This window comes from Ruditapes philippinarum, unplaced genomic scaffold (genome assembly GCF_026571515.1).
Source record: "Ruditapes philippinarum isolate M1 unplaced genomic scaffold, ASM2657151v2 ctg7303_1_1_1_1, whole genome shotgun sequence".
Taxonomy (NCBI): Eukaryota; Metazoa; Mollusca; class Bivalvia; order Venerida; family Veneridae; genus Ruditapes; species Ruditapes philippinarum.
The window spans coordinates 16091-34675 of NW_026863191.1; the positions used below are offsets into that span (position 1 = coordinate 16091).

The 18585-nt window shown below is 34.5% G+C and overlaps 1 protein-coding gene across 1 annotated transcript; it reads right to left on the reverse strand.

Moving 5' to 3' along the window:
* Positions 1-1516: 1516 nt before the first annotated feature.
* LOC132721438 (glycine--tRNA ligase-like) lies at positions 1517-18378 on the reverse strand. The gene is made up of 17 exons (XM_060705745.1): positions 18160-18378; positions 17388-17489; positions 16798-16897; positions 16075-16216; positions 14917-15005; positions 14418-14494; positions 13355-13500; positions 12752-12901; positions 12213-12378; positions 11640-11804; positions 9584-9691; positions 8975-9120; positions 8588-8673; positions 7503-7612; positions 5679-5772; positions 4842-5029; positions 1517-4045 (listed from the first exon to the last, which is right to left on the reverse strand). The coding sequence occupies exons 1-17, from the start codon at positions 18376-18378 to the stop codon at positions 3938-3940; spliced, it is 2196 nt and encodes a 731-aa protein (XP_060561728.1). The 3' UTR covers positions 1517-3937.
* Positions 18379-18585: the final 207 nt, after the last annotated feature.

Genomic DNA, 18585 nt, shown 5'->3' on the forward strand with positions numbered 1-18585 from the left:
TTGATGGTAGTAATTACTAATTAGTTGACTTGTAAAGTGTGTCCGACGTTAGATGGAAACGCAGACGTCCCGGCAACTCCCGCGAAACTAGATTTTCAATATCCCTGTGCGTTTTGCTTGCCCGTACTTGCTTATCAAGATAATACCACATTTCATAATGATTTCTTTACATACTACAATGATATCAACCTTGTATGTGTTCAACATAAAATTCATCAACCAATCGTATTTATCATTCATATTCACTGTACAAATGTATTTATTTTGAGCACAAAAATGCAACCAAAAAACAAAAAACGATTGACGATCAATTGAATAATTTAGATTCATCAATCAACAAATGCCTCGAGTCTGGAATTGGGTTGAATAGTGTTGTTATTACATTACAATATTTGTAACACATATGTTTCCTTAATAATCTAATGAAAATAGCTTATCAAAATAAATTTTAAAGTGTAAACCTGCTTTTTTTTCTTTTATACAGATATACATCTTGTACATAGCATAACACTAAATAGCAAGTGCATTATTCATGATGGGACACCTTGGTTGCTTTTCTTGTTTGAGTTTCACTCGGACAATTAAAAGGTCATTTCTTATAAAAGACACCAGCTCCGATGTAGAACCATTTTTTTTAATGTCGCCGCCGGAAAGCCCATATGGGCGACCGTACACTCAAGTCGGGCCATTCTAGAGCGTCCCGCCGAGATTTTTCTTCATTTTTTCCAGCTTTATTGGTGAAGATCCCAGGTGCCCCTCTGGGCATTATTTCAGACACGAGCGGGCACTTGGGTAGAACTACCGACCTTCCGTAAGCCAGCTGAATGGCTTCTTCACATGAAAATTTCGACCAGAGTGAGGATCGAACCTACATAGGTGAGGGACCTGTGATCTCAAGTCAGCGACCTTAACCACACGGCAATATGGTTGATTCCGGTGCCGATCATAAGTAAAACAAAAACCAAAGAGGCCAACTTTTTCGTTGAGAGTCATGACAACAAAGTAGAAATAGGATACCACTTTCACTCATGATTTAAACCTTTTGTATAATAGACCCGTCCTTCATTGAACAATTTAAATCACAAGTATATTCTAAAGTAAAGAATCCGATTATATTTCACAAATGTTCAGGCAATCTTTTCCTCTATAATGATGATACAGGAAAAGTCATTGGCACAACCAGCTTTCAAATAGCGAACATTTGCGTCCTTATCTACTCGGCCAGGAGCCAGCTACCATCTCCATACCCAGGTATGTCCTTATCCAATGGGCCAGGAGCCAGCTCCCAGGTATATAAATAGATTGGAGAGCAAAAACTCACAAAAGCTAGTCCTCCATTCTATCCTTATACATGTAGTTCTAATACATTCTACATATTTGACACTTCTAACCATTTTGGATATTTTTATCATAAATCTATAAACCTTTTCCTGACTAAATTAAATTTACATAGGACAAGCAATGTCATCAAACTTATTTGCAACAGTTTCAAAAACAACAATTCCAAATTTATTTGTTTTTCTTTTTTTATTTATAAATATTAAGAACTGAATTTATTCTGCAAGTAAAAATATGAAAGACTTAACAATTTTTTTCAAGTGTTTCTAAAAATTTATATCTTTCATTTCAAGACAAACAATGTTTAAATGAAATACAAGTTTAAGAAATTTTTCAAGTTATTCATAAATGTCCAATTAGAATACCACTGTTCAGTCAAACCTGAAAACAAAGGCCACCCAAAAGAGAGACAGAACATGACCCTTATACAGACAAGTGGAGAGCTGTTGAATAATGACCTTTATTTAAGGGACGGTCTTTATTTTGGAGAAAGTCTTTAACAAAGATTTGACTGTATTTTTTACTCTAAACCGGCTGGAACCAAAAGTTATCAACCTTTGCCATCAGTACAGAGCCAGGCTAACTGTCACATCCATGTGAACAGGCTCTATACTGATGACAATTAAATGCCAGACAAGTACAAGTATATTCAGCCTGTTCAGGGTTTAAAAAAACCATCTCTAACATCAAAAGAATGCTCAATAATGTTGTACTGTCAAAGCTTAAAATAGCCTAACAATAAAGAAAATTCTATTTTTAGCCCCCCCGTGACCTTTCATTCAACCATAAACTGGATGCTGTATGTTTAAGATATAAATCAGTAAACAAAGGCTTTATAGGAAAATAGTGAGGCTAAAAGAAGTTTTGGAGCACCTCACTACAAACAATGCACTAAATACCCTATTTCCTGACAAGGCGCTAAAAATGATATAATGCTTAAATATCTTCTATTCGCCTGCTCAAATGCTCTTTAAGACCTCTAATTCATCTTTTCATACCAATGTATATTACGATAATCAATGGAAAATGTAAGAATCAGCAGAAAAAGCGATATTTTTCTATTTTGTGATCATGATTTCTGCAAGGTACTGCTCAACACTGTAGTGAGTTAAAACCATGAGAAACTGATGTCTGACTGAATGCTTGACATTTCTGGACGTATCAGCAAATACTTGGTTGAACCAAATAATTCCCAGGACCATAAATATTGATAAAAAATTTATATGAAATTGGGACTTAATCTGAACAGAATAAAAAATTGCATAGTATAAAAATATAAGACCTATAAGAAGAGGCAAATCTTAACAATTTGTAAACAACTGTTCACCAAATTAAGCATTATCTTCTATACATCCAAGTGTATAGCAAAATGTACACATGTACAATACTGGTTCATAAGGACAAAATTCAACAATAATTTACAATTTAGCACTTTAGAAATCATAAAATAACATAACAATTTCATTTTCATGAGTTTTACAGCTTTAACATTAATGAAAAAAAAATTGTTAATCCAGGTTGCATTCCATCGAAAGACCAAAGTGTATCATAAGCCCTAGGATGTAATGCAACCTTTAGGACCCACTTAAGACCCTTTCAATAAAACTTTTTTTTATCTTTAATCAAAGACTGAAAACTTTCAATAAATTTCTTCCTGACAAAAATTAAGAAGTACAATTGTGCGCACTGTAATTCAGAATGTGTAAAAGTTCATCTACATTGTGATTCAGAACTTGACGGAGTCATTGCATTGGACTGATAACATAGGACATTTGTTTTCGTCTTAAAGCTGATTTTGGATAGAGGACTTTCTATGAAACACAGCCTTGTCCTGTAATTATAAGTGAGATACCATTATGAATACGTTTTTTCACTTTCGTCATCTATCATATTCACATTTTACATAAGCTGAAACCTTTTGATACAAAGCAAACAATACATTTCAAGCAATAATTATCAATACATATATGCAGTTTTGTAATTGAATGTTACCATGAGAATACATTCGTGGTATCATTTATTAAAATGCCATTTTAGGACTCTACTTATACTCAGCTGTTCAGTTACGACTTGCTGTAAAGTACAATTTCTATGAAGTCAGAATACCATGTTGGAACTATACTTCACTTAAGAATGCCAAAAGTCGAATTATCATGTTAGAACTGTACAACATATTCCTAAGTAAGCAAAATGCGATTTGTTTTATACTGAAGCAACATTGTAATCTTAATAAATTTTCAGAATACTCAAATTCAGAACTGTACCGCAAAGTATTTCCTTATCATGCATTAAGTCAAATTATCATTTAAGAACTATTTTGAAATGTTGTAACAAAATTTGCAACTCCCTTTTTTTTTTCAAAATACCCAAAAGTCAAAATATCTTGTTGAACTAGAGACAGTCAAGTATTTTTAAAGTAAACCTTAAGTCAAACTGTAATGTTGGACCTATCCTACTAATATTAAAAAAACTTATACAATCTCATTTTTTTCCCCAAAATACTCAAAAGTCCAATTATCATGTTGGAACTATACAGTACAGTATCTCATAAGTATGCCTGAAGTCAAATTGTCATGTGTGATCTATACATAATTTCCCATTATTTGGTCGATTCTTGTTGTTCAAAGATTGGGTAATTGTTGAGAATGTCATCCCAGGTACGCCTGTGATTGGCTAAATCGTACACAATCTGTGCAAGCTCTGAGATCTGAAATAAAAAAATATTCAATCCTTAAAGAATAAGTTCTAAGCACGACCCATTCACAGCTTTAATAACAGTCATAATTAAAGCTGTGACAAATTTTAAGCTACCAAATTTTTGCACAAAAAGCATTCAACTTTTTTAAGTTCTCATTTCAATTATCTTGTTTGGTTTAAACACATTTATTTAAGCTCGATTGCGGAACAAGTTCTTGCAACTTATATTAATCACTTTTGAGTCCGCTTCCTGGAACCAACAAGTACTGGTGTCAAATGAAGAAACATGGTCGTGACCAGATTATGGCTCGAACCCATGATCTTATTTCATCCTAATGAACTTTCAACTTATCACATCTAATGAATTCCAAAATATGAAAGGCTAGTATTAAGTCACATTAGATTTTGTAAACATGTCACATATTTATAAATAAATCTTATGTGCCAAAGAAAAATCAAATCAATTTTAATTAAAAATATTTTTTTTTCATTTTTAAAAGAAAAAGTCAATTGGAAACATGTCAATAGGACATAGAAACTCCCATATGTCATTGCTTTGTCAGTCTAGGTACAGACAAGGTGAACAAATCTTTCTGCATTGCAACTCCCTTAAATGTAAGCATCAAAATTACGGCTTTTCAAAAACAAAACAATTATCAATGCATTGCAAGCAACTTTTTTTTAGAACTTTTTGCGTTGTCACAGGATCCATTATTGGACGGATGAAGGGATAACTTTAAGTCCACTCCGGTTAAACCTGTACCGGACTAATCAAGATCTTAAGTGTAAGGAAAGTTACAACTTACCGGTGCCCTAATTTGCTTCATTGACTCTCGCTCTCTAAGTGTCGCAGAGTGAGGTTCCTTTATGGTATCAAAATCCACTGTGATACCGTACGGTATGGCAATGGCATCGGTGCGGGCGTACCTACGACCTATCGAACCGGTGCTGCTGTCAACCTTGTGCGATATATCACATTTCAGCAGATCCTTAGCTGTAATAAATAAAAGATGGATAGTAACAGAAGGTATCCAAAGAAGAAAAGAGAATGGGAGACTACTCTTGTATGATGATGAGTTTTTTTCTGAGAATTCTATGTTGAAAATTTGGTACAATTTTACTAAAATCCATGACAAACGGCCTGTATTGTTGCCTAACATTCGGGGTGAAAGTTATAAGAGTTTATTTTAGGTTATGAAACAATTACTAAAAAGTGTGAAGAGAAAATGTCATGGTGAACACTGATCAAAGATATTTCTATTCAGCAATATGAAAATGTCATGAAGGTGACTTGAACACTCATGAAATGTACTTCTTTTCTTGAAACAGTTTGGTTTACATTGTATTTACATTAGACATTATACTGGTTTATGATGTTTATGTTTGAAATCTGTGTTCTTTTTCAGTAAATCCATGTTTATGTCTAAATCAGTAAATCGGATCCATGCTTTGTTATTTGTTCTTTGTATAAGAAAAATATGTTGTCATGCTCAATTCCTAAACATTGAAACTCCAAACTGGTGTTAAATAGTTGATAAACACCACTCAGACTGATATTATTGAATATTCCTTAAATACACAGTGACAGGCAGGATTTATCAATTTCATTTACAAATTACGCAGAAAGTTTTCATAATACTTACCAAGTTGGTTAACAAAGGGCATTAACTGTGCGTTGTTACTCAATGGCAGGACTGAACACTTGTAGGGCGCAATTATTGGCGGCAGTGATAAATACTGAAATAATTAAATCATACATTATATATACTGAAATAATATAATCATACATATAAATACTGAAATAACAAGAATTTGTAACAGTTACCAACGTCCCCCGCCTCAGGGAAGTTTTATATGAAGCATAAAATCAATGCTAGATCTGCAAATGCAACAATAAATTTATTAAAGAAATAAAATGAAACACTGAATTTAGAAATCTATCATGTTAAGCTTTGACCTCTAAGTGTGGCCTTGACCTTGGAGGTAGGGACACTGGTGTTACGCATGACATACATTTTATCATTGTGAATATTTGTGCCGAGTATTTTCAAAATCCCTTGATCTATGAAGAAGTTATGGATGGGACACAAAATATACCATATAACAGACTCTGTTATTTTGACCTCTAAGTGTCACCTTGACCTTGGAAGTCGGGGTGCAGGTGTTGTACTTGACATATGGTCTTATTATTGTGACTTTTTGTGCCAAGTTATTTCAAAATCCCTTGAACTATGAAGAAATTCTACATTGGACACAATATATACCCTTTAAAAGGCTATGTTAACTTTTGACCTCAAAATGTGACCTTGACCTTGGAGGTAGGGATGCTGGTGTTGCGCATGACACATCGTCTTATTATAGTGACTATTTGTACCAAGTATTTTCAAAATCCTTTGATATAAGAAAGAGTTATGGACCGGACACAAATTATACCCTATAACAGACCATATTAATCTTTGAACTCCAAGTGTGACCTTGACCTTGGAGGTTGGTGACCGATTGTTGCGCATGACACATCATCTCATTATTGTGAACAATTGTGGCAAGTATTTACAAAATCCCTTCAAAGATAAGAAAGTTATAGACCGGACACGAGATATACCCTCAAATAGACAATGTTGACCTTGAATGAGCAAGTGCGACCTTGACCCTGGAGGTAGGGGTCTGGTTGTTGCGCATGACACATCGTCTTATTATAACAAACATTTGTGCCAAGTTATTTCAGATTCCTTCAATAAATGACAAAGTTATGGACCGGACACAAAATATACCCTGTAACAGACTATGATAATCTTTGACCTCCAAGTGTGACCTTGACCTTGGAGGTAGGTGACCTGTTGTTTCGCATGACACATCTTCTCATTAATGTTAACAATTGTGGCAAGTATTTACAAAATCCCTTCAAAGATAAAAAAGTTATGGACCGGACACGAAAGTGTGACGGACGGACAGACGACGGAGCCTATTTCTATATCCCCCTTTTTTCTTCGAAAAGGCGGGGGACAATAAAAGTGACATTAGGCCTATACAAGTGTAAATGCAGTATAAGTCACGTGGTGACATTCCAGTTTTACTGATGGAGGAAGACCTCAGATGACCTTTTGTGCATTATTTCAGGCATGAATGGTCACCCAAGTAGAACCACCAATGTTTTGTAAGCTAGCTGGATAGCTTCCTTATATGAAAAAATCCAAAGTTTCTCTTGGGAACAACCTAAACCACTCGGCACCGACACCCCTTTGTAAACTATTATAATTACACAAACATATAGATATATAAAATTGAGCCGCGCCATGATAAAACCAACATTATGCGTTTGCGACAAGCATGGATCCAGACCAGCCTGTGCAGTCTGATCAGGATCCATGCTGTTCGCTTACAAACTCTTTAACAAGTAGAGAAACTGATAGCGGCTAGAAAAACGCAAGTTTTGTCAAGGCGCAGCTCATATAAAGATAGGTGTATACCGTTCTCTGCTCATCCCCTTCTCTCATTCTAAAGTTATGTTCAAACAAGGCATACATAACTCTGCCTATACCAAACGACGGCTCTATCACAGATGGGTTAAAATCTTCAACTGTAAAATAAAGTGGATGTACAGTTTATACAATAATGAAGAAACAGAAACAAGTCCTATATTACGATATGTACCTCAATGTAACCAAGCCAACATAATAATAGCATAACAATATTGTTACCAAGTAAAATGAAAATAAGAAATAAGCACAATTATTTTATTAATGACAGCTTTTTTGTAAAACACAGCAAGGAATGTAACATAATTCTGCTAAGGGAATAAGACAAGCCTTTACACCCTTGTCTAAACAAAATATTCCTTCTTCACTTTATACTGTTTGGCTAGAGAAGTAGCAAGGTCAGTCTGCCTATTAAGGTAAGTTTCCAGTTTTAATAGTCTGAATTACAAGCAGGTACCTGTGTATAGGGGTGTCAAGCTTTTCCGTATAAAAGGGTATGGTTGTGTTTTAGCTACAACCTTGTTAGAAAATTAAATAACTGGTAACCGAGGTTAGTATTTGACTATGGGGGCGGAAAGTCTTTAAACTGATTCTATATATGACCTTAGTTTTTTATGACAAGATATGTCAATTGTTTGTATTTTAGTTGTACTCAATAATGTATTTTTTCTGATCTGATTAAATATGGTATGACCGCTCATTTTGAGTACAACAAAATATGAACAAAATGGCATATATTGTAACAAAGAAACAAAGTTAATGTTGAAAATCTTAAGGATTTTTTTAGTATGGTCAGTTAAACCTAAACACGGTAATTACATGACCATTTAATTAAACGGCAAGCATTTTTTTCTATCCGTGACACCCCTACCTGTGTATAACAACTAACCTTCAATAAGCTACTTGGATAAATTCTGAACATCCCTATTGGGATTCAAACCTGCACCAGCTAGGGGACAAGCAATTAGTCTAGCCGAAAGTCTTAACCACTTGTTTCACAAAAACATATTCCCGATATACAAACTATTAATACTGGCATACAGAAGTGGTATATTTCTACGAGAAAAACAACCTACCATGAACTGTTTTTGAAAATTTATTGACTGTAACCATATCTGATTTCACAACAAACGATTGGTCATTTGGTTTGATTTCAAATTCTCTGTAAAAGAAACAACAACATGATTTAATACTTTGATATGTGATATCTTTGATAAATATTTTCTAAGATGTTTATGTTTTAAACTCATATCCTGCATGATTAGCTATTATCATCAGTAGTGAGTCTGACTAGCCTCCTACTGTTGGTAGTTCAATTTTAGTATTTTGTATTTGAATTTGAAATCCCTTCAACTTTGAATGGACTGTCCCAAATATAAAGTGCGTAAACTTATAATACAATTTTAGCAGGTTAAAGGTTAATTACGACTATGAAATTTAGAGACTGTTTCAAGATTACTTACCCTTTCTCCTTGAGTATTTTGTCCATGGCATCAAGCTCATTGTCTTCCATTCTAGTTATGAAGTCTGTAACAACCTTTGCATCTTTCTTAAACACTTTGCCCATCACACCTTTGTTCACTTTACATTCCACTACTTCTATTGTTTTGTGAGTGAAGTTAAGGATAATACAGTACACATGCTGTTTATTAGGCATTCAAGGGGGTCAGTGGCTGACAGGTTAAAAATCCTTGACCTTAAACCACTTGCCTCTCACCATACTGGGTTCGAATCTCACCAGGGACTTTGGATTATTTAATGTAAGGAAGCTATCCAGCTAGCTTATTAAACGTCGGTGGTTCTACTCAGGTGCCCATTTGTGCCCGAAATAATATATGAAAGAGCACCTCAGGTATTCCTTCACCAGAAAAGCCAGAACATCGCCAAGTGACCCATACTGTGTTGGTGTGAGGTAAAACCCAAACAAACAATTGGGCATTCAAACACTGTAAATATAATAACTATTTAAAAGTGTTATTCAGAATGATATTGCTCATGTAATACCACTTACATTACCTTAGAATATGTAGTTAAAGTTCACAGTCACTAGTGTATAAATGTAAAAAGGATATGGGTTTGTCTAACTTTCTCTCAGCTACAAGTTTTAGACCAGTGGCTTTTTGGTGACACATTAAATCATAACAAGATCTATCTGCACATCCAACACACTCGATCCAACCCTGTACAGAAAATAACAGAAGCATTAAATTATATCTCATATAAATAGGAGTGACATAATAAATGATAAACAAGAGGGCCATGATGGCCCTGAGGTCGCTCACCTGTATATAGGCCCCCGGAGCGGGGCCAATTTAAACCACAAGGCTTTTATTTGAACAAACTTGGAAGACACCAATTAGAAGATGTTTCATGATGTAAAGTTTTTACTACACACATATAATGAAAAACAATGACCTCCGCCCCCCCCCCCCTTTGGCAGGGCCAATTTAAACCCAAGGGCTTTTATTTGGACAAACTTGGTAGACACCAACAAAAAGATGTTTCCTGCTTAAAATCTAACCTCTAGCTCATTGGGTTTTTTAAAAGAAGATTTTTTAAGTTTTTACTTTACACATATAGTTAAAAACAATGACACCCCTGGGGCGGGGCCAATTTTGACCCCAGGGCTTTTATTTGAACAAACTTGGTAGACAACCATTAGAAGATGTTTCATGCTAAATATCTTAGCTCTAGCTCTTTGGGTTTTTTAGAAGAAGATTTTTTAAGTTTTTACTATATGCATATAGGGAAAATCAATGACCCCCTGGGGCGGGGCCAATTTTGACCCCAGGGCTTTTATTTGAACAAACTTGGTAGACACTCACTAGAAGATGTTTCATGCTTAATATCTAAACTCTAACTATTTGGGTTTTTTCAAAGAAGATTTTTTAAGTTTTTACTATACACATATAAGGAAAATCAATGACCCCCGGTGCGGGGCCAACTTTGACCCCAGGGCTTTTATTTGAACAAACTTTGTAGACACCCATTAGAAGATGTTTCATGCCAAATATCTAAGCTCTAGCTCTTTGGGTTCTTTAAAAGAAGATTTTTAAGTTTTTACTATATGCATATAGGGAAAATCAATGACCCCCTGGGGCGGGGCCAATTTTGACCCCAGGGCTTTTATTTGAACAAACTTGGTAGACACCCACTAGAAGATGTTTCATGCTAAATATCTTAGCTCTAGCTCTATGAGTTCTTTAAAAGAAGGTTTTTTAAGTTTTTACTATATGCATATAGGGAAAATCAATGACCCCCTGGGGCGGGGCCAACTTTGACCCCAGGGCTTTTATTTGAACAAACTTGGTAGACACTCACTAGAAGATGTTTCATGCCAAATATCTAAGCTCTAGCTCTTTGGGTTTTTTAAAAGAAGATATTTAAAGTTTTTTCTTTTGGTTGCCATGGCAACCAGAGTTCTGCATGGAATTAAATTCTTTGAACAATTTTTAAAGGTGACCACCAAAGAACATTCCTGTGAAGTTTGGATGAAATTGGCTTAGTGGTTTATGAGGAGATGTCATTTAAAGTAAAAGTTTATGGACGGACGCCGGTCGGACGGACGCCGGACGAAAAGCGATCACAAAAGCTCACCCTGTCACTTTGTGACAGGTGAGCTAAAAATGATTTTGGTTTTGAAATGCATATCCTAAACCTCTGAGTACTAGCCTATATTAAGTTGTCAATGTATTTTTTAATAAAGTTCATATCCTAATAGATCAAATCTAAGTGGTTAAGAAAGCCTCACAGTTTTGGCCAAGTTGTTACTATGATTGCATCTCGACCCTAAAAAGAGCTCTTTTAGGGTCACAGCCTTGTTTCCTCATATGACACCAGTACTGAAAATATGAGATCTGAGACAGATTGCAGAAAAATGTTTTACAACCTGAAGGCCTGGTGTGACATACAGAAACATGGCTGTGACACCATCACGGCTGGAATCCAACATCCAAGAGTTGAGAGAGTCACTGACACCTCTCCTTACAATGTATTAATTCCAGTCACACACCGAATTATGAGTATTCTGTAAAGCAAGCAGTACTTCTTTTTTTCACATACAAGAGTTCTACATTGACTAAACCTGTTAAAGGGTGGAAAAAATACACAAAAATTTAAAAAACTTACATAGGATGTCTTCAATTCAGCATCCCAGCAGTCACAAGCATAGTGAGCCATCTCATTGGACAGATGCTGCCTGAATCGTAACTTTGTCTCGTCCACGCCAATCTTGATGAGGAACAAGTTAATACGTGCCATAAAATATGCTAAAGTCTCGTTGGCTATAGTACCCTGTAAAATACAACATATTCATAAGATCAATTCATGAAATTTAAATTGCACCTACACTGTGAAATAGAGAATAAACGGAATCCCTAAAGGACACAAAAAATGGCAAAATTGAAAATATTGCAGGCTTGTTTTCATTGAGTCTGTTTATGGACATGCAAGTTACCGTTCACAGCCCCTTGCACTGGGTTAAGCAAAATTAACCATTTAAGAACTAAAATGGTGAAATTTGAATTTAGGAACATCAGAATTGGGTTCATACCGTAGTTATCATGGAACCTTCAATGTGACACAGTAGTGCTATTCCATGACAATCGAGGCATGGTCCCCAAGCAAAAGAATACTTAGTAAAGGTCATGTGCCAACTTCAAAATTTTGTGAGAAAAAATCTTGCAATTAAAAAAGACTCACGTCAGCAACGGCATCCTTGAGAGATTTGGCCTCCGGACCTTTACCATCCATCTGATTACAGGCAGAGAACAGCGTCAATTTGATATCCTTCACTGAATCAAATTTGAAGAATTTCTTTTTCTCTTGTGGGTCTACAAAGTATTCTATTTCAGCCATGGTGAATTCTCTGGAAATAGTATAATAGCCATCTATAATAAAACTTGCTCATAACATACTTTGCTGCATAATGATGCAATTTTCTAACACTAACCTTATTTATTTATTCACTTATATTTTACAGGTTTTCCCCAGGATTTTGAGAGCATTACCCATACCCATTGCATTGGGAATTTCAATGATGTTTTGTTGAAAAACCTGGGGAAAAATGCAGGACTTAAATTTTGCAGTGATTAAATGAATGCAAATAATCACTGTCTAGGATGATATATTCAATTATTTAAGCACCATAACATTGAAAAATCCCTAATTTTCAAAGATTTTTAGAATTTGTTATTCAAAATTTCTATCTTAGAGAAGAAATGTATGAAAATATTTTTTACCTCACTCTTATTAAGCCAGATCTTGGTGAAATTTCATTTCTGAAGGCACTGCCAATTTGTGCTCCACCGAAGGGAAGTTTACCACCATTAAACTCCAATAACCTCTTAAAGTTGACAAATATACCCTGAGCTGTTTCTGGTCTCAAATAACTGAAATGGAAATAAATAAAAATACAGAATAACATGCACAAATTTAATTGAGGGCAACAGAGAATAATTTTATATTTGCTACAAGTATTGATTTTTTATTACTTTGCTTTCTTACCAGTGCATGCAGGTTTAAAGTGTGTGATGTTAGTTCATATGAATTCTTAATCATGGTCTTCACTGTTTGTTATTTAGTTAAGTACATATTTTGAAATTTTCCCTAAAAAAGATAAGTGGTTTTATCCAGATTAAAAGCCTTCCAACGCTTTTCAATTTTGGTCAATGTTCACAGTAAAAATAGTTAGTTTGGAAAACCGGAGTCAGCGAATGAGCAGGAATTTAGCACACACGTTATTGGTCTCAATCTACATCAAATGGAACATTAATTTCAAAAATTTATTTCCAATCCCGTCATGTCAGAAAACCTTGGTGGAGTCCCTTTAATATTATACACACCCTTTCAGTGTCCCTGTGGGTCCGATGGATGTTGCAAACATGAGATTAAATTCCATTGGGTCCGATATATCGTTGCCAGTCACAGGTGATTTGATATTGAACTGTTTTAACGTTTTACCCATTTCATCTTTATCCATGTTGTCTATCTGTAAAAAAAATATTTAACCCTGATGAAGACTCAAGAGAATGAAAATGTCGGTTATCATCGTTAAATAAAACCTTAAAACTTATCCTGCGTTGATTGTTTATTCCACTTGTATTATTTTTCTAAGTGTACACTTTTTTTTTCATTCAGTATTTTGGGAACATGGTCTATACCCTTAGAGTTGGGAAATCTAATGGCGTTTTACTCAAAACTGGGAATAAATATGTAAGGTGGTCACCAATATAACATGTAATTCCAAGCCTTAAAACATTGTTGTTTATGTAATGTTTATAAAATCTAAGTTTTTTTTTCATGCAGTATCCTGGGAACATGGTCTATACCCTCACAATTGGGGAAATTATAATGGTGTTTTACTCAAAACTGAGAATTAATATGTAAGGTGGTAACCAATACAACATGTAATTCCAAGCCTTTAAACATTGCTGTTATTTCTTTCAAAACACCACATTTTACAATAATAACAACCATAAGTCCTACAGTTTTGTTTGAAGACTTTAGACACAGGATTCTGAAAATAATATACATACAATCTACAATATGATACACTAAGCTAATACTCAGAAAGTCTGATCTAATTAGATCAAATGAAGTAACAAGAGCTGTCGACTATTCTCAGTGCTTGACTAGTAAAACAAGAGCCTGGATAATGTAGAATTTTCCAAAAGGGTCAAAATCAATTTTACAGTCATAGGCCTAGGACAGTGACCTCCTATCATGCTGCCAAATAAATATGTGAAGTTTCAACACATTCTCTTCCACAGTTTGGGATACCAACTTGTACACAAAAACTTTAACCAAAGTGTGACACTGAGTATGAAGAATATAACAGCTTCCCTTATTCTTTGAATATTCAAGCTAAAAACTTATTATGTTTCAAACTAGACTTATCAAACTTACTGTTGGCAATATTTTCCGGATTTGTTCTTTTACTTCCGCTGTCACTTTTTTATCAGTTAACATCTTTTCAAATGAATCTGAAAAACAGATACTAATTTTAAATCTATAACAATTCATTTAAAAACTAAAAACAATGAATTTCATGAAAACTGAAATACCAATATGACTTTTAAGATTTCAGTTGGGTTTTTTCTAAAAAAAGAAAATTGTTTTTACACTTATTGTGATATCATTTATTTTCATAAATAGCTGTTTTACATAATTTTATTTTGTTGACGAAGGAGCACAAGAAATGCTAAGATAGGAAGTGAAACCACTAATACTGGCTAATTAGAATCTAAATTCACAAGGTACCTGCTAGACTCTTAAGAGTTACAGACCTTGGCCAGTGCCAATCAAATATGATCTGGAATATCTTAAGAAAAGAGAAAATATGCACAATTCAATAAATACTTTACATGTTATATTTTTCTACTGCAAAACTAACACAATAACTTACTTTCAATGAGATGGTCTGCCCTGAAACATTCTCCATTCTTGACATCTTTCACCATATAGTCCTGGAACCTTTCAACATGACCAGATGCCCTGAAAAAAATATAAATAATAAAAGTGAAATCTGGTTGTAGAAATTGAAAAAGGCATGATAATATTTTGAATTTTTTTTATTATTGGTTGTTAAAATTTAATATACATTCAGGGCTGGCAAAATTAGATTTTAAAGGATTTCTCATATGATAATTTATAAAGTAAACTCTGGAAAAAAATCATTTGTCAATACCAGCTGCCTGACAATCTAGGCAATAGAGCCTTTTAATTTTGAACTGAGATGTAATTATTGTTGTACTCATGAACCAGCATGCTTTACATTTTTTCCTAAAATAAAGGCTACATGATTCATGATTTTTACTCCACGTTATCAATTTCAGGAATACAATGATGAAAATTTAACAGTTAGCCAAAAGTATAGAGCTTGGTCAGACAGTAGACGTACACTGGCATACATGTAGCTCTTTACTGGTGGAAAAGGTTAAGATGGTGTTCTCATTTCAGCACTGTGAAGTTTTAAATCTTTAAACTTCATTTGTCAATCAAATTAATAAAATCAATTTGTATATCTTATTAAAACTTTCACTGTTACTTTTTTTACAACCACAGCTGTATTTAAATAATCAAAGGGAAATTGCCCGAGTGATTTCTAAACATTACAGGAATGCAGATAGATTTGGTAGGACAGCATGCTAGACTATTTTCTGCTTGACAGTAAGAGCCTGGATAATTGAGATTTTTTAAGGTTGAAAAAGGGCCGTAATTCTGTCAAAATCAATGTATAAGTTGTGGGCCTTAGACGGTGACCTATAAGGTTTTCAAACAAGTATGTGAAGTTTCAACCCATTCATTTTGGGAATTTTGTAGATACCACCTTGCTGCAAAAACTTAGACAAAATGAGACGCCAACGCCTTGGTGAGTACAATTACCCTCCCTATTTTTCAAATGGTCAAGCTGAAATGTTTTAAAAAAGCATTAATCAGATATCCAAAGACAGATACATCATCTTGTAGGCAAATGCATTGCCCTGCCAGCCAGGGTGAGTATATCCATCTTGCTGGCAACTAAAAGGTTAAGCGTGTAGGTAACCCACTTCTGACTACTTACTTTAACACAACCTCAGGAGTAAGCATGGCTGTGTCCACCTCCAGTAAATTCTCCTCCAACACAAAGAAGTTTCTCCATGCCTGTAGCAGGTTAGCCTTCACAGCACAACCCATAGGACCAAAATCATACAGTCCATTCACACCTGATTAATAGAAAATTTGGTAATGTTACTCCCTGAAACATACCTTCATTTCATAATATTATAAGACTAAATATAAAGTAAAAGAACTAATAAGCTTTTTCATTGTAAGTTATTGCTATACTTTTTTGTAAACATTTTAAAATAACATAATGCTAAGTTTGTGAAATGAAAATGTCTGGATTTAAACATTAAATAATGAGCTCCAGCCATTTTCAAACACCCCACAGCCATCTGGTTAGCTCAATAGGTAGACTACTAGAGTGTATGACTGTGACCTGAGTTCAATTCCTGCACGCTTCAGGTCATTTTGTAATGATTGATCATGTAATCCTTCTACAGTCTCTGCTCTGGCATGTACAGAAAGATCAGTACCATGCGGAAGTGAAGGCAACTAGCACAAGTTGGTAAACTGCTTGACAGCTTGCTCAGGAACGGTGCTGTGGCTGAACTGTGCTCTAGTAAATTCAATGTGGCTTACTGCAGTGATCCTGAGTGAAAACTACCAATACCACCACCACTATTCAAATACCAAATAAATATCAGTAAATATTCGTTACATTTTTGCAATTAAAATCACATACCTCCATAAATAGCAAATGACTGGTCGTAGAAAAATTTCTGTTTAAGTAGATCCTCCATCTTGCTTCTGTCAAAGTTGTCCTTTGGTGTCAACTCAATCTCCTGAATCATATAATAAGACTGTTATTATAGATAGTTATGTAAAACACAAAGAAATTTATTGTAATGTGCCTTTTATTGTACAATACAGTCGAACCTCGACAGAGCAGCCCTGTGCAGAATACTTACCACTTTACAAGTAACAAAAACATCTACCCAAAGTAATACTTCACTTTAAAGTTAACCACTTAAATAGAGCAACACCTCTCAGCTTCAAAATTGTGACTTATTATACATCTATAGGTATATAAAACATAGTCATTCTGATCCAATATTCTTCTGCCACCTGGCATTCTACCTTGAACATTTTATCTTTCTAAAGAACTTCTTCTACTATTACAACTGAGGACCTACCACATGCATATTAATTGTAACAATATCAGTGCAAGCACTGAAACAAACTAGCCATCATGACAGCTTAAACAAGGTTTTCAGCACACCTGACAAAAATCAAACATGGAAACTTTTAATTTTTAAGTCTGGTTGTACAAACCTTATGTTCCAAGGCATGTTTTCTCGTTTTCAGCTCAGCAACAGCTCTCTGTAGATCAATATCAGGGGCCTTATCTGCCTTCAGCTGACGAACAATGTCACCCTGTATAATAAAAAATTGATGTTTTATTGTTGTTCATTTGCATATTAAAAGATTATATATTGTTTAATTGGGATAAATTAATAAATGTGCGAAGCATTTGGATAAACCATTACAAGCCTGTCAGCACTGTCTACATGTATATATATAAATAAGACACATGGTGTCGGATTCCTGGCACATTACGACTGACTGAAGCGTACTTGCCCTGTTTAAATATAAAACAAGTACTACTAGAAAGGAAATCAAATAAAAACAATTTATAAGAAATAATGTAGATTTTTTATACCTATAAGTGAAATTTTCAAAGTCATATCTATTTGGCTTCGCCATTTTCAATGTAACACAATGATAATAGGCATTACTATAACGGAACAATCGCAACTTATCAGCTTCATTATAATATAATTATAATTGTTAAGGTGTGCCGAGTAAAAACGGAAGCGGTGCATGAAATACCGGATGACACCTTTATAACAGAAAATGTAAGACATAGGGGTCTATTGCTGGAGATTGCTCTTTTTGTGGGCAACATGAGAAGAATTACTTACATGTTTGATTCAACATTTCATAACTTTAAAACTACCGATCAGTGGCTAAGAAATCATACAATTTTCAAACCCAATACTCTAAGCAATTGCAATATAGAATACTTAAATAGAATCTGGTATACCTGTTCCTTCACAGCTTGTCTAAAGGGAGCAAGCTGTTCTTCAATTTTTGGATCCATAACGTCTATTTCCTTCAATACAAAAATGTTTCTGCTTCTTGGATCCCCACCCAGACACTGTCTTGATAAGGAGACAGTAGAAGAAATGGATCTATACAAATGTTCTGTGACAATGCAAGATTGTGTAATTCGCCTGCACAGCTGTTTGATCACAACTTGCATCAGCTTGACATCTGCCACGGAAGCCGGTTTTATGCCGCTAATCGAAAGGAACAGCAATGTGTTACTACGGTTCCGAAAATAGTATACCATACAAAAGTTACAAAGATCAAGTGTGAAGGTAATTTTATATATTTTAAAGATTTATTCTTAGCTATAGTCGATAATATTATTATCTAATTCATTTAATTGCGATTTTTATTGTCATTT

Excerpts from the sequence above, each read along its gene's own strand:
- LOC132721438 (XM_060705745.1), bottom strand. The coding sequence starts at position 18,378 with ATGCAAGTTGTGATCAAACAGCTGTGCAGGCGAATTACACAATCTTGC. Across the intron at positions 17,490-18,159 it reads GACAAGCTGTGAAGGAACAG|GGTGACATTGTTCGTCAGCT; the intron begins GTATACCAGATT and ends TTTATTATACAG. Across the intron at positions 9,121-9,583 it reads AGAGAAAGTTAGACAAACCC|AAAACAATAGAAGTAGTGGA; the intron begins ATATCCTTTTTA and ends AACTTCACTCAC.